The sequence below is a fragment of the Salmo salar genome, chromosome ssa04 (assembly GCF_905237065.1).
Source record: "Salmo salar chromosome ssa04, Ssal_v3.1, whole genome shotgun sequence".
Taxonomy (NCBI): Eukaryota; Metazoa; Chordata; class Actinopteri; order Salmoniformes; family Salmonidae; genus Salmo; species Salmo salar.
In genome coordinates this window covers 62,112,578-62,128,267 of record NC_059445.1, presented here as the reverse complement: position 1 = coordinate 62,128,267, position 15,690 = coordinate 62,112,578, and the positions used below count along the sequence as shown (strand labels likewise).

At 44.3% G+C, this 15,690-nt stretch overlaps 1 protein-coding gene across 5 annotated transcripts in view; it reads left to right on the top strand.

Moving 5' to 3' along the window:
- LOC106603638 (ubiquitin carboxyl-terminal hydrolase 28) overlaps positions 1–15,690 on the top strand; it is a 34,516-nt gene that overhangs the window by 16,482 nt on the left and 2,344 nt on the right. For 4 of the 5 annotated variants that reach the window (XM_014197533.2, XM_014197532.2, XM_014197530.2 and 1 more), the window contains exons 12-25: positions 1,524–1,619; positions 1,929–2,114; positions 2,535–2,758; positions 3,167–3,237; positions 3,887–4,115; positions 6,399–6,701; positions 7,063–7,217; positions 9,209–9,514; positions 9,822–9,917; positions 10,889–11,067; positions 11,297–11,375; positions 13,156–13,235; positions 13,380–13,503; positions 14,291–14,489. In XM_014197533.2, coding sequence (XP_014053008.1) covers positions 1,524–1,619; positions 1,929–2,114; positions 2,535–2,758; positions 3,167–3,237; positions 3,887–4,115; positions 6,399–6,701; positions 7,063–7,217; positions 9,209–9,514; positions 9,822–9,917; positions 10,889–11,067; positions 11,297–11,375; positions 13,156–13,235; positions 13,380–13,503; positions 14,291–14,489 — 2,327 coding nt within the window. The remainder of the gene's footprint in view (positions 1–1,523; positions 1,620–1,928; positions 2,115–2,534; positions 2,759–3,166; positions 3,238–3,886; positions 4,116–6,398; positions 6,702–7,062; positions 7,218–9,208; positions 9,515–9,821; positions 9,918–10,888; positions 11,068–11,296; positions 11,376–13,155; positions 13,236–13,379; positions 13,504–14,290; positions 14,490–15,690) is intronic. The other variant, XM_014197529.2, reaches the window with a different exon arrangement.

Genomic DNA, 15,690 nt, shown 5'->3' with positions numbered 1-15,690 from the left:
TCAATTAGTATTTGGTAGCATTGCCTTAAACAATTTAAACTTGGGTCAAACGTTTCAGGTAGCCTTCCACAAGCTTCCCACAATAAGTTGGGTTAATTTTGTCCCATTCCTCCTGACAGCGCTGGTGTAACTGAGTCAGGTTTGTAGGCCTCCTTGCTCGCAAACGCTTTTTCAGTTCTGCCCACAAATTTTCTATAGGATTGAGGTCAGGGCTTTGTGATGGCCACTCCAATACCTTGACTTTGTTGTCCTTAAGCCATGTTGCCGCAACTTTGAAAGTATGCTTGGGGTCATTGTCCATTTGGAAGACCCATTTGTGTCCAAGCTTTAACTTCCTGACAGATGTCTTGAGATGTTGCTTCAATATATCCACATAATTTTCCTACCTCATGATGCCATCTATTTTGTGAAGTGCACCAGTCCCTCCTACAGCAAAGCACCCCCACAACATGATGCTGCCACCCCCGTGTTTCACGGTTGGGATAGTGTTCTTCGGCTTGCAAGCGTCCCTCTTTTTCCTCCAAACATAACGATGATCATTATGGCCAAACAGTTCTTAATTTTGTTTCATCAGACCAAAGGACATTTTTAAAAAAGTATGATCTTTGTCCCCATGTGCAGTTGCGAACCGTAGTCTGGCTTTTTTATGGCGGTTTTGGAGCAGTGGCTTCTTCCTTGTTGAGCGGCCTTTCAGGTTATGTCGATATAGGACTCGTTTTACTGTGGATATAGATACGTTTATACCTGTTTCCTCCAACATCTTCACAAGGTCCTTTGCTGTTGTTCTGGGATTGATTTGCACTTTTTGAACCAAAGTACGTTCATCTCTAGGAGACAGAACGCGTCTCCTTCCTGAGCGGTATGGCGGCTGCGTGGTCCCATGGTGTTTATACTTGCGTACTATTGTTTGTACAGATGAACGTGGTACCTTCAGGCATTTGGAAATTGCTCCCAAGGATGAACCAGACTTGTGGAGGTCTACAATTGTTTTTCTGAGGTCTTGGCTGATTTCTTTTGATTTTCCCATGATGTCAAGCAAAGAGGCAGTGGGTTTGAAGGTATTCCTTGAAATACATCCACAGGTACACCTCCAATTGACTCAAATGATGTCAATTAGCCTATCAGAAGCTTCTAAAGCCATGACATAATTTTCTGGAATTTCCCAAGCTGTTTAAAGGCACAGTCAACTTAGTGTATGTAAACTTCTGACCCACTGGAATTGTGATACAGTGAATTATAAGTGAAATAATCTGTCTGTAAACAATTGTTGGAGAAATGTCATGCACAAAGTAGATTTCATAACTGACTTGCCAATACTATAGTTTGTTAACAAGACATTTGTGGAGTGGTTGAAACACTTAGGTTGGAGTCATTAAAACTCGTTTTTGTAAACTTCCGACTTCAACTATCGGCATTCACTTAGACTGAGCATTGTATTGCATTGTAATGTTGATACTGTAAGTGGGGAATCAGAGTCAAATAAACTTTTGTTGTGGTAAACTAAGTTTACTGTATGCGAACAGATACCTTGACAAGAACAATGAGCAGATCCACAACAGGAGAGAAGAGGTGAAGAGACTGAAGGAGCAGCTCGTAGTCCTGCAGCAGAAACTGGAATGGTGACTTTACTATTGAGTTTAGTGTTTGTAAAGCAGTGTGACACGTCAGGTTTCTACACCTGTTATTTTAGTTAATCATTTTTCATGAAAAATTCAGGGATGACTGCAACTGTGTCCATTTGAGAGTGAATTAATCATGAGTTAGTATAAAAACTGTCATACACATAGTGGTCCCATAATATTAGTTGTTTGATTCACGTAGGAAACGTCCTGCTCATGAGTCATGACTGACAATGTTATTGATGAAACCTACTTGTAATTGTTTGCCGATGTACTGTCAGTTCAACCTCTGTCTCCTTCTGTTTCCAGCTACAGAAACTATGGCTCAGGGCCAACAAAGTATCCACTGGCGGACATGTTACAGTACGTATTGGAGTTCGCCTGCACCAAGCCCACCAGTGTGTCCCCAGCTGAAGATGTGAGGCTGGCTGCCTCTTCCCCCACTCCCCCCGGGAGCAACCCCAAGCACACAGAGGGCAACCCTGATGACACCAGGCAAGGACCTCTGGGACAACTGCGTCTCACTTGTCAAGGCTATGAGTGAATTTCTAGTTTCATGTGCTTACACAATATCAAGTCTTGCCATCACTTACCGGTACTCCATGTTACACAATATGACTGCAGTGCCAGCTGCTGAAGAGAGCTAAAGACTTTGATGTTTTCCTACCTAGAATGTCAATGTGAATCAGTCAATTCAGGAGATGAAAATTCAGAAAATCAGTTCATACATTTGAAACCTGTAGTAAAAAATGATGGGTAATATGAAATACTGTAGATTTCTATTTATTTAATTTCTGAAATGAAATTGACCAAAACCCTATAATGTTTTACCTGTTAGCCTGTGTATAGCACATCAATCACTGTATTTACTGTATTTTTGTTGATATCCTGCTTTTCCTCGGCGGGTCTCCACAGTCAGTGCCAGGAGCCAGGAGACACAGGCCTGCCCGACAGCCCCACCTGCCAGCAGCAGCCCCCCTCGGGCCAGAGGACACCCATCTACAAGCCCTTCACCCAGTGTAGAGCCCCCATGGACACCCCACCTCACCCCGCCCCCCACAGTGTGACCGAGGAGGAGCTGCGCTTTGTCAAGACCTGCCTGCAGCGCTGGAGGACAGAGGTGGAGATCAACATGAACGGTACAGTGACTTACACCTGGATTCACTAATGATAACCTCTGTATTTGGGTTCAACTTTATTTATTTTTATTGTACATTAAAGACACACTGTAAGATATGCATAGCACCAACATTTTAACAATGGATACATCCCCTGACATTTTGACATGCAATTAGCACTTGATTTATATGGTATATCTGTAGTGATTGAGAAATTATACACTGAGGCAAGTTAACTTTTTAAAGATGATTTGAAGCTATATTTGATCATGCTCATTTACTGTACATTTCTAGTGATCGTTTTTCAATTGGATGTGTATCATGAGCTGACAGCCTATCCTGGCAGTCAGTGTCTACTCTAGAGTGTGTGTGTCTGGCACGGCCCCAGGTGCACTGCATTGATCTGTGTGTCTGTGTCTCGGTGCTCAGAGCTAAAGGCCAGCATCGACAGGGTCAGCCAAGCACTGGAGGGCATGTACTCGGATAACAGCCTGTGTCAGGTAAGATCCCTCGTACTCATCCATCTGACAGTCCATGTCAGGTTAAAGCATGAGATACACTAATATCACTTTGTCAGGTTGAACATGTGTAACAAACATTGCATAAGGATTCATCTAGGAACCAAGTCCCAAATCTTGTCAGGTACTCGATTTGGCATTCTGTTAATGTTCGGTCACAAGAGACTATACTGATTAACAGTGTCCCACACACTGAAAAACATTCTTACATGTTACCTTTGGCAATGGGTTTGATATTGTTGCCTTAGCATTTGTGCATTATCACAATGCAGCACAATTGTGGGTGGGAACAGAGAATACATGGGGGTTGAATGTCATGAGAAGTTAACAAGAATGGAATGAGTTCAGTATTTGTAATGAGATGTCATGGCATGCTATGCTATGCTAGTAACACAGCAGAGGTTATTAAAAGCTTTTGGTTGATGTGTGCAGAAGCAACAATAGAATGTTTGTGGCAAAAAAAAATTGTCCTAATCCTTTGTCTAATGTGTACATGTGTCAATACCGAAGATTTCTGCTGAAACTTGAATTTTCGGGACCTAAAGTTCTTGTTTGAATATGCACCGGCCAATACAGAAAGATTCTGCTGAAACTTTACTTTTCTGGTCCTAACCTTGTTTGACGTGTGAAGGTGCCGTATAGGCTTCACGCCGTCCTGGTCCACGAGGGCCAAGCCTCAGCCGGCCACTACTGGGCTTATATCTACGACCACGCCAACCAGCGCTGGATGAAGTACAACGATGTCATCGTCAGCGAGTCCTCCTGGGAGGAGCTGGTCAGGGACTCGTACGGAGGCATGACCAACGCCAGTGCCTATTGTCTCATGTACATCGACGACAGGCTGCCTCACCTCATCGCAGGTACCCATTTCCCTCCGCCCCATTCCACTGAGAAACTAGCTATGGTTCTTTACTGGTTCTAACAGCAGACCTATCAGCTTGCTGCCAGCATCTTGCTCTTCATTGTCATCAGAGGGCTAATATTAATACTATGCATGCCAGTCTGTCTCGCTAAGAGTTGAGGTAAGACTGACTGCGTCCCTTTTTTTACAAGACACATTAATGTGTTGTAAATTCCAAATTGTTTGCATAGTCAACATACACACAGCTCTGACACACACACTTACCCCACCAGACATGCCACCAGGGTCTTTTCACAGTCCCCAGGTCCAGAACAATTCAAGGAAACGTACAGTATTATACAGAGCCATGAGTGCATGGAACTCCCTTCCATCTCATATAGTGCAAGTGAACAGCAAACCTGGTTTCAAAAAACAAATAAAGCAACACCTCGCGGCATGCCTCTCCCCCATGTGACATACCTGTGTATGTACTGACATGTATGTTTAACTGATAGATGCACACACACTACATGTTCATGTTTTTAAATGTATGTAAATTGTAAAGTATTTTGTCTGTAATGTCTTTTTCGTTATATGTTGGACCCCGGTCGCTACTGGCGTCGGCTAATGGGGATCCTAATAAATCAAATCAAATGTATTCCAGGGACCAAAAACATATCAGCTAAATGAATTTGGACTGCCTGCTGGCATTGTCCAGCAAGCAGAGCTCCATGTCTCTTTGAGCACACAGATGCCACCGCAGGTACTCTTGGCCCCTGGGCAAGTATCAAGCCCCAGCCCAGCGCCAATTAGAAGGCTCAAGTTGACATGTCACAGTGCTGTTTACATATATCTAACCATACCTATACTGTATGTACACTATATATACAAAAGTATGTGAACACTCCTTCAAATGAGTGGATTCGGCTATTTCAACCACACCCGTTGCTGACAGGTGTATAAAATTGAGGCTACAGCCATGCAATTTCCATAGACAAACATTGGCAGTAGAATGGCCTTACTGAACAGCTCAGTGACTTTCAACATGGCACCGTCATAGGATGCCAACTTTCCAATAAGTCACATTTCTGCACTGCTAGAGCTGCCCCCGGTCAACTGTAAGTGCTGTTATGAAGAGGAAATGTCTAGGAGCAACAACGGCTCAGCTGAGAAGTGGTAGGCCACACAAGCTCACAGAATGGGACCGCCGAGTGCTGAAGTGCGTATCACGTAAAAATCGTTTGTCCTTGGTTGCGACACTCACTACCGAGTTCCAAACTGCCTCTGGAAGCAACGTCAGCACAAGAACTGTTCATCGGGAGCTTCATGAAATGGGTTTCCATGGCCGCACAAGCCTAAGATCACCATGCGCAATGCCAAGTGTCAGCTGGAGTGGTGTAAAGCTCGCAGCCATTGGACTCCGGAGCTGTGGAAACGCATTCTCTGGAGTGAGGAATCATCCTTCACTATCTGGTAGTCCAACGGACGAATCTGGGTTTTGCGGATGCCAGCAGAACTCTACCTGTCCCAATGGATAGTGCCAACTGTACAGTTTGGTGGAAGAATAATGGTCTGGGGCTGTTTGTCATGGTTCTTGCTAGAACCCTTAGTTCCAGTGAAGGGAAATCTTAACGCTACAGCATACAATGACATTCTAGACAATTCTGTACTTCCAATTTTCTGGAAACAGTTTGAGGAAGGCCCTTTCCTGTTTCAGGATGACAATGCCCCCGTGCACAAAGCGAGGTCCATACAGAAATGTTTTGTCAAGATCGGTGTGGAAGAACTTGACTGACCTGCACAAAGCCCTGACCTCAACCCCATCAAACACTTTGGGATGAATTGGAACGCCGACTGCGAGCCAGACCTCATCGCCCAACATCAGTGCCTGACCTCACTAATGCTCTTGTGGCTGAATGGAAGCAAGTCCACGCAGCAATGTTCCAACATCTAATGGAAAGCCTTCCCAGAAGAGTGGAGGCTGTTATAGCAGCAAAGGGGGGGACCAACTCCATATAAATGCCCATGATTTTGGAATGAGATGTTCGACAAGCAGGTGTCCACATACTTTTGGTCATATAGTGTATACCTGCTATATCTGTCAACACTGTAACTGCTTCTCTTGATCTATACATTAATTCATCCAATTCATGGCCTGACCAGGTGTTAGGTTTTTTTTAGACCTGACAGGTTTATCTACATAAAGTTTTTCACTGTTTGCTGCTTAGCAGTTTAGGTTACTATTGACTGTTATCAGTTAGGTCATTGTGATTTGTTATATTTATGATATTTATGTCAACAGAGGACACAGATGACGAGACAGGCCAGGTCATGCAGGCCATGGACTCCCTGCCACCCATCCTCAGGCAATACGTGTGCGAGGACAACCGCTGGTTCCAGCAGGAGCTCAAGGAGTGGGAAGACCAGTTCTGCCAGCAGCCACAGGAGGAGCTGGTCTCTCCCACAGCAGCCGTCACCTCCACTCGTGCTCCCAGTAAAGACGACCCAGCAGAACCAGTCCCCCAACCTGGCGCAGCACAGGAACCCACTGGAGAACAGGAACATGTGGCAGAATCGGTTGTTAAACCAGCTGTGGAATCTGGAGGTTGGTCTGGACATGAATGTATATGTCAGGGTTACACCATTCTGGTCTTTGAGGGTGGCTGTGTATGCTGGTTTTCATCCTTGTCTTTTAGTCGGATACTGAATTATACAGTCACCGCATTTGGCTAAACACTATTGTCTCTGTCTGTCTGCCGATGGTGAGGAATCAGTTTTCCTCTCTCCATAAAATTGATCAAGTTAATTAAATTAAATTGTTCAATTAAGCACTAGTGAGAAATGTTAACCAGCAGGACTGCAGGATCCTTAACGACTGGAGTTATACCACCTGCTCTATACAGTCTTTAAGATCTGAGTTCTGACTATAGTTGCTTGTTCAACTCATGGTCCTTGTCCTGTTTCAGAGCCAGTCCCAACAAGCCAGCACCAGTCCCCGGTCCCTGTGTCACCGGAGAGTGCTGGCAGCAGCCCAGAGGAGAGCGACCACCAGGCTGTCTCTGTCACGCCAGAGCCCTGCCAACATACCAGTGAGGACGAGGAGGGGCAGCAACACTGTCAGGTGGGCAGGGTGAAAAGAGGGGTCTGGGGTTGTCATATGAGCACCCATTGAATAAATGTAATATACTCTATCTAGGCCACATACACAAATATACCTAGGCCTATATCTCTTCCCTGTTGATAGTGACAGCTGCTGCTACTGGATGTTTTGGGCGTGACATTAGGGTGACCCATGGGTTCAGTGTGAGATAAACAACATATAAAAAATAAAAGGGTAGGCCTCCCGAGTGGAGCAATGGTCTAAGACACTGCATCACAGTTGCTACAGTAGCTGTGCTACTAGACAGAGCCTGGACTCGAACCAGGATGTCACAACCGGCCGCGACCAGGATATCCATGGGGCGACGCACAATTGGCCCAGCATCGTCCGGGTTAGGGAAGGGTTTGGCCGGCTTGTCCCATCGCACTCTAGCGACTCCTGTGTCGGGCCGGGCGCATGCACGCTGACACGGTCGCCAGGTGTACAGTCTTTCCTCCGACACATTGGTGTGGCTGACTTCCAGGTTAAGCAGGCATTCTGTCAAGAAGATTTTAGACATTGGCTATCTGTAGTCCAATGGCAGCTGTGTTTACCACTCGGCCAACCTCCTGCAATCTCGTCTGAGTTTTAACCAAGTCTTTTGTGAGATTTTACGTGTGAGCTTTATTTTTGTTTCAATATGTCATTTCATACTAGTTGTGTTTGGACAATATACTAGTGTTTTTAGTATTTTTTTCAACTATTTAGCCAAAGCTCCTTTCCCCACATACCACACCCCCCTCCCTGGAGGCGATAAGGCCCTAACAGCCTGTCACTGGACACCCTCCCCCCGCCATCCCAGCAGCATTCCACATAGTCAGTCCTCAGCTAACTGGTTTATCACTGGGGGATGTTGGGGTGACTCTGTCAAGGGGTTCAGGAGCTGTGACCAGTGACAGGCCTGGTTTTAAATAGAACATGAGCTTTTTATATCCCTTACTGTACTTTACGGTTGGTTAGTTGAGAGTTCTGGTGTGTTCCAGCGACAAGCCGTAGGTTAGTTGCTTGCTCGAACTGATGCTCATTTTCAGGCCTGTAAAATGTTTTGACAATGCTTCTGTGAATGCTGATGATGTGGCTTTTGACAACATTGAGTGATGACAGAATTTTGTGAATGTGCATGAAATGTAGGTATATTAGCTGTTGACAAGGATCCATTGTGATATATCAGTTACTCTTTGTTGTCAGTCTGATAGTAGTATCAGTAGTATCTGATTGTTAGGTCTAGATTGACATGCCTTAAGCTTAATTTAACTGGTATCGGGTTTGTGTCACATATTCCATTGCTTGCTGGACAGACGACCGTGCCTGGGGAAACGGCAAACTTTAATCATAAATGGTGTACATGCGACCTCTAGTGGTCAATGCATATAGTCCTGAATGAATCCCAATGTAGTGAATTGTTTTTGTTTATGGACCTTCATGCACAGTAAATGTACTTTTTACAACTCAGTTTATCAATCGAATGAGGATCCAGTTAGAAAAATTATTATATTTTATTTAAATTATATATGCTGTAATTAAGAATGTGCAATGCTGCCATCAAGGCAAAGGGTGGCTACTTTGAAGAATCTCAAATATATAATATATTTTGATTTGTTTAACACTTTTTTGGTTACTACATGTTTCCATATGTGTTATTTCATAGTTTTGATGTCTTCACTATTATTCTACTGTACAATGTAGAAAATAGTAAAAATAAAGAAAAACCCATGAATGAGTCGGTGTTCTAAAACTTTTGACTGTGTGTGTGTGTATATATATATATATATTTATTTATTAATTAATTAAGGGGGGGAAGTCAAGCACTTGACTCCCCCCTCCCTTTTCTAGCTTCATTGACAAAAAATGTCCTTTCTATGCCTGTGATATGTGGTTATCTCACCTAGCTATGAATGCACTAACAGTAAGTTGCTCTGAATAAGAGCGTCTGCTAAATGACTAAAACGTTCATGTCAACTTCATATCTCCAGCAGCTCCCCCCACCTCAGTCTCCGAGCTCTGCAGCAGAGATGAGTGGCCAGGCCCAGACGGCAGCTGTGACCCCTGACCCCTCCACAGACGTCACCACTGAGACAGACAGCGAGACTGGGTTCAGAGAGGCAGTGGCGGAAGCTGCAGCAGCGCCTGACACCCAGGCAGACAGCGAGGATGATCAGGACGCCCCGGCGGCGACCAGAAGCAGGCAGCAGCAACCAGAGAATGTGGTGTCGGAGGTGGAGATCCCCAACGTGGGCAGGATCCTGGTCCAGGCCGACACCGACGGCTACAATGAAGAGGTAGAGAGCCGCTACTTAACTAACTTTATTTAACTTACATGAATAAATACAAATCAATAATAATACATTGAGAGCATGCTGTTCCATGTTACATGGACTTCTATTGGTTTTTGGTTAGAAAATCGTTTAGATACATTTTGGGCAATGACACTCTTTGGCTGTTGCTTCAAATATTACTATTATAGCTTGCATATATTCAATGAATGGAGACAGCATACATGGATCGCTGAAAGGTGCGTTGCTGCTATAGGAGTTTGTTTGTGAGTGGACTTGCTCTAATTCTTTGTCCTTCTCTGTGGTGTTTAAGATGATGCTAACTCCAGCCATGCAGGGCATCATTATGGCCATAGCCAAAGCCAGACAGGTATTCGACAAAGACGGCCCTGAGGCTGGCCTCATCAAGGTAAAGTAGGCTGTATCCTTAGTTTGCCCATTATCATCTCGCTAGTCTATGTCCTTCTACAATGTTATACATGTAAACATTTTGTCTTTCTCCTCTTGTTGAGGTATATGCACATACATAAAGGGAGAGGTAGAGTCTTGGCAGACTTGCGCCATAGGCATTGTTTTCCATAAGTCTCGGCCCAAAAGGCTCCTTAACAGCTTCTACCCCCAAGCCATAAGACTGCTGAACAATTAATCAAATGGCCACCAGGACTGAAACCCTACCAACTGTGTGACTCAAACATCCTGCCCCCTCCCCTGACAATCCCACCCACAGTGATTGATTGATTGACAGGCCAAACTGTTAAAGGGATAGTTCACCCATTACAAAATTACACATTGGTTTCCTTTCCCTAAGTGTCCACAGCATCAGAGCCAATAAAATACATAATTTGAAGAACAAACATCGTTGTGGCAATTCATATCTTGCAGTAAAGCTGTCAATCTCAAGAGAACACCAGTTGAATGTTAAAGGGTATCTAACTTGGAAAATTGTCCTGACTATATAGGCCTAGGCCTAGACGATATCCACAACAAGTAGCAACACACTGAATTCATATATTTTAAGTCATTTTTATTGTAAAGTCATGTCTTTCTACCCAGTACCACAACTCATTTTACTAATCTGGGAGGTAAGGTTGTTAAAGTAAATTCACTGTTGGCGTGCTCTCCCGGACCCCACCTGCCCGGAATTCCCTGGCTGGCTACTTTTTCTAATTGTCTGGCTACTCCATGTACTTATTAAAAACACTTGTTAGAAAAAGTATACTGTTGGGACCTCACACTCCAATCAAGGAGGATGAAGTTAAGATATCATGCACTCTTGTACAGTTTTTTTGTAGGATGATATTTGTACCACACACCTCAGTACCCGACAAAGAACACACAGACACACATACTTACACACACCTCTAACACCCCTCTCCCCAGGCGTTCCAGGAGGAGTACTCTCGTCTGTTTGAGTTGTCTCAGGAGGAGACCACTCCCCAGCAGGACCCGCGACTGCACCACGCCCTGGTCTACTTCTTCCAGAACCAGGCGCCCAGTCGCGTCATCGAGAGGACCCTGCTGGAGGGCTTCACCGACCGCAACCTCAGCTTCGACGACAGGTCAGTCAGCACAACTTTCTGACATACATTGAAATGTATATTTAAAAACTTCAAATGTGTTCATGTTTTGTCATTTCATTGTAAATGTACTTGCTGCTATTCTTACAATGATTTGTTGAACAATTAAAAATAATTTATCATCAACATTGTCATCAAGTTGACAGTATTATTCATAGGTATATTGCTGTGGCGCAAATCATCCCTTCCTGTGTCATCACTTCCTGTGTAGGTCCATTAGTATAATGAGAGAGGCCCGCGCCAAACTACGCCTCATCAAGCCAGAGGATATGGATATGGAGGAATATATGGTATGTGTCAATAGTTACGTTTCCCTTAGCCAATCCAGAATCAACCGACAGCGGCATAGCTAAGCTAGCTTGTACTGAAGGTTGATCTGATGGTCTAATGAAAGCATAGTAAACTTATTTTCAACCAACCTTTACTGCCAATCCTTTCTTTATTCTCGATTTGGAAGGCACCTGTGTTTCCAGTTGCAGGTGGAACTCGGATAACGACACTCTTAGAAATAAGGGTTCCAAAACGGTTCTTTGGCTGTCCCCATAGGAGAACCCTTTTTGGTTCCATGCAGAATCCTCTATAGAAAAGGCTCTGCATGGAACCCAAAAGGGTTCTACCTGGAACCAAAAGGGTTCATCAAATGGTTCTCCTATGGGGACAGCCAAAGAACCCTTTTAGGTTCTATATAGCAGCTTTTCTTCTAAGAGTGTAGAGGAATATTGTACGAAGTGAGAAATGCCTCTGGCATGTGTAGATCTTTGTTTGCGTTGTTGGAATCGCACTGTGTGGCGCGCTGTCATCTTCTATGGCCGGGGCGCTTAGAAATTACTACTTTCAGCATAGATAATGGGAAATGTCGGTCAGCTAAAATGGCGAAGGCACTCCTCACTCTGTGCAAAAAGTAGATTTAATATTTTTTTATCTGGTTATTGGAGTTAATAATTATTTTCAAATTGGCAGCCAGGCACCGATCATGTCACCAGCATACAAACTTTTACTCACATAAAAATAGTTGGATGGAAACATGATTAAAGAGTATGAATGATCATTACCTCTAAACTCAGATTTTCCACCATTTTGGCCTCACTGACGAGCAGTTTGTTCCACCAATCATAAAGAATCCAAGACAATCAGTGATTAATGGTACCCTTGTGTCATTTCACATGAGGACAATTTGAGCAAAACTTTATAAAAATGCTTATTTATATTGAACACAAATATAAACGTAACATGTAAAGTGTTGATCCCATATTTCATGAGCTGAAATAAATGATTCCAGAAATTGTCCATACGCACAAAAAGCTTATTTCTCTTAAATTTTTAGCGCAAATTGGTTTAGATCACGGTTAGTGAGCATTTCTCTTTTGTCAAGATAATCCATCCACCTAACAGGTGTGGCATATCAAGAAGCTAATTAAACAGCATGAACATTACACAGGTGCACCTTGTGCTGGGAACAATCAAAGGCCACTCTAAAATAAGTAGTTTTGTCACACAACACAATACCACAGATGTGATGCTGACTGCAGGAATATCCACCAGAGATGTTGCCAGATAATTTATTCATTTCTCTACCATAAGCCGCCTCCAACGTTGTTTAAGAGAATTTGGCAGTACTTCCAACTGGCTTCACAACCACAGACCACTTGTAACCACGCCAGCCCAGGTCCTCCACATCCGGCTTCTTCACCTGTGGGATCATCTGAGGGGGTGCTGAGGCATATTTCTGTCTGTAATAAAGCCCTTTTTGTGTGGAAAACCTCATTTTGATTGGCTGGGCCTAGCTCCCCAGTGGTGGGCCTATGCCCTCCCAGGCCCACCCATGGCTGCACCCTTGCCCAGTCATGTGAAATCCATAGATTAGGGACTAATTCATTTATTTCAATTGACTGATGTCCTTATGAACTGTAACTCAGTCAAATCTTTGAATTTGTTGCATTACACAAGCATTGATGACTGATGGGAGGAACCAGGTACTGTATATTATCTACACCAAAACTCTAGGTAGACATTTTTCTCCATTGGAAACCCAAACTTGAATTGAATGTGTCTGTGTGCTCTTCTCCTCAGCAATGGCATGACGACTACAGCCTATTCCGGACAGTGTTTGTCTACCTGCTGACGGGCCTGGAACAGTACCAGCATGGAAAGTAAGTGTTGTCATGGCAACTGGGACTCTGCCCCTACGTGATCAGCCTGTATGGTGGTTTGAGTGAGTGGGCTGTGACTGTCTTATGTGATGTCATCAGTGGGCTGACGTGTCATGATGTAATATCATCATTGTGTTCCACCAGGGTGCGCGAGGCGCTGAATTACCTCAACCACGCCTACAAAGACAACGCCATGCTGCTGAGGAGAGGGGAGAAGAGAGGGATGGAGCAGTCGCTTATTGCATTTTACAGGAGGAGGTGTCTCAAAGTGAGTGCTACTGATGATACAGATGCTCACTTTGAAAGTTTAAAAAGATTTTGGACATGAGACTGATGATGTCAGTTGGGAATATAGAATTAAAGGTATATTAAATGTTAATAATATAGGGAATAAGAAGCTAAACTTCAGTGTGAGTAAAAAAAATCATAGGGCTGGAGTTAAATAGCCCTGCTATATAGTATAATAAAACTTTATGCGTGAATAGACTACTTATCTCTAGACTAATAATTCACATTTCCTGTTCTGCAGGGTTATTTCCCTTCTGTAGCAAACTGGCTTAAATTAAGATCCTACATCTGTATGCAGATGACACCATCACCTATAGCACTGCTCCCATACTAGATGAGGCATTTCTCAAATTGCAGGAAGCGTTTGTTGTCCAACATAACCTCTTTCAGCTCAAATTGATCTTAAATGCAGAGAACTAATGGTATTCTCCAGATCAAGAAAGCAACCCCCTTCTCTGCCTCAGTCACTTTGCAAAATGAGCCAATAGAGGTGGTGTCATCATACTTGGGATTTCACCTTGATGAAGTCTGTATTTTAAGCCCCACATTCAACAGCTCACTAAAACTGATGCACTTATTTAGGAACAAGTTTTGTTTTTCATTTCAAGCTAGACCTGGTTGCAGCCACTTTTTTGTGTTTGTTATGGGGTTCATTTGTACATGAATTCCCCAGGATCTTAACTGGAAAATACAAACTATCCAAAGAGACTCCATAGTGACACTGCACCTGCATATCCCCTGTTCTCCCCGTTCTGCCCCCTTCCTAGGAGATGAATGACAACGCGGCCACCCTGTTCAGGAGCGGCGAGGTGAGCGACGTGGAGGAGGGCATGATCATCATGAACGAGGCGGTCATCCCCTGCATGCACCTGATGAGCCGGCCGGACATGGTCAGCCAGGAAGACCTGGACACCATGGAGGCTGTCCGCAGCCACTGGTGCTCCTACCTGGGAGTAGACCTGGATGGTGAGGACAGGTGGAGGGGAAGAGGTTTTTCCTGGGCTTTATCCAAGCTGTGTTAAATATACACTATATATATACACAAAGGGTATGTGGACATCCCTTCAAATGAGTGGATTCAGCTATTTCAGCCACACCCGTTGCTGACAGGTGTATGAACTCGAGCACAAAGCCATGCAATCTCCATAGACAAACATTGGCAGTAAAATGGCCTTACTGAAGAGCTCAATGACTTTCAATGTGGCACCATCATAGGATGCCACCTCTCCAACAAGTAAGTTTGTCACATTTCTGCCCAGCTAGAGCCGCCCCAGTCAACTGTAAGTGCTGTTATTGTGAAGTGGAACCATCTAGGAGCAACAACAGCTCAGTTGCAAAGTGGTAGGCCACACAAGCTCACAGAACGGGACCGCCGAGTCCTGAAGCGGGTAGCGAGTGAAAGTCTGTCCTCGGTTACAACACTCACTACCAAGGTCCAAACTGCCTCTGGAAGCAACGTCAGCACAAGAACTGTTCGTTGGGAGCTTCATGAAATGGGTTTCCATGGCCGAGCAGCCGCAAACATGTCTAGATCACCATGCGCAATGGCAAGCATTGGCAGGAGTGGTGTTAAAGCTTGCCACCATTGGACTCTGGAGCAGTGGAAACACGTTCTCTGGAGTGATGAATCGCGCTTCCCAATCTGGCAGTCCGACAGACGAATCTGGGTTTCGCAGATGCCAGGAGAACTCTATCTGCCCCAATGCATAGTGCCAGTTTGGTGGTGGAAGAATAATGGTCTGGACCTGTTTTTGATGGTTCGGGCTAGGCCCCTTAGTTCCAGTGAAGGGAACTCTTAACACTATTGCATACAATGACATTCTAGACGATTCTGTGCTTCCAACTTTGTGGCAACAGTTTGGGGAAAGCCCTTGCCTGTTTTAGCATGACAATGCCCCCGTGCACAACGAGGTCCATACAGAATTAGTTTGTCCAGATTGGTGTGGAAGAACTTGACTGGCCTGCACAGATCCCTGACCTCAACCCATGTGTTACCATGTACAGTTGAAGTCAGAAGTTTACATACACTTAGGTTGGAGTCATTAAAACTCGTTTTCAACCACTCCACAAATTTCTTGTTAACAAACTATAGTTTTGGCAAGTCGGTTAGGACATCTACTTTGTGCATGACACAAGTAATGTTTTACCAACAATTGTTTACAGACAG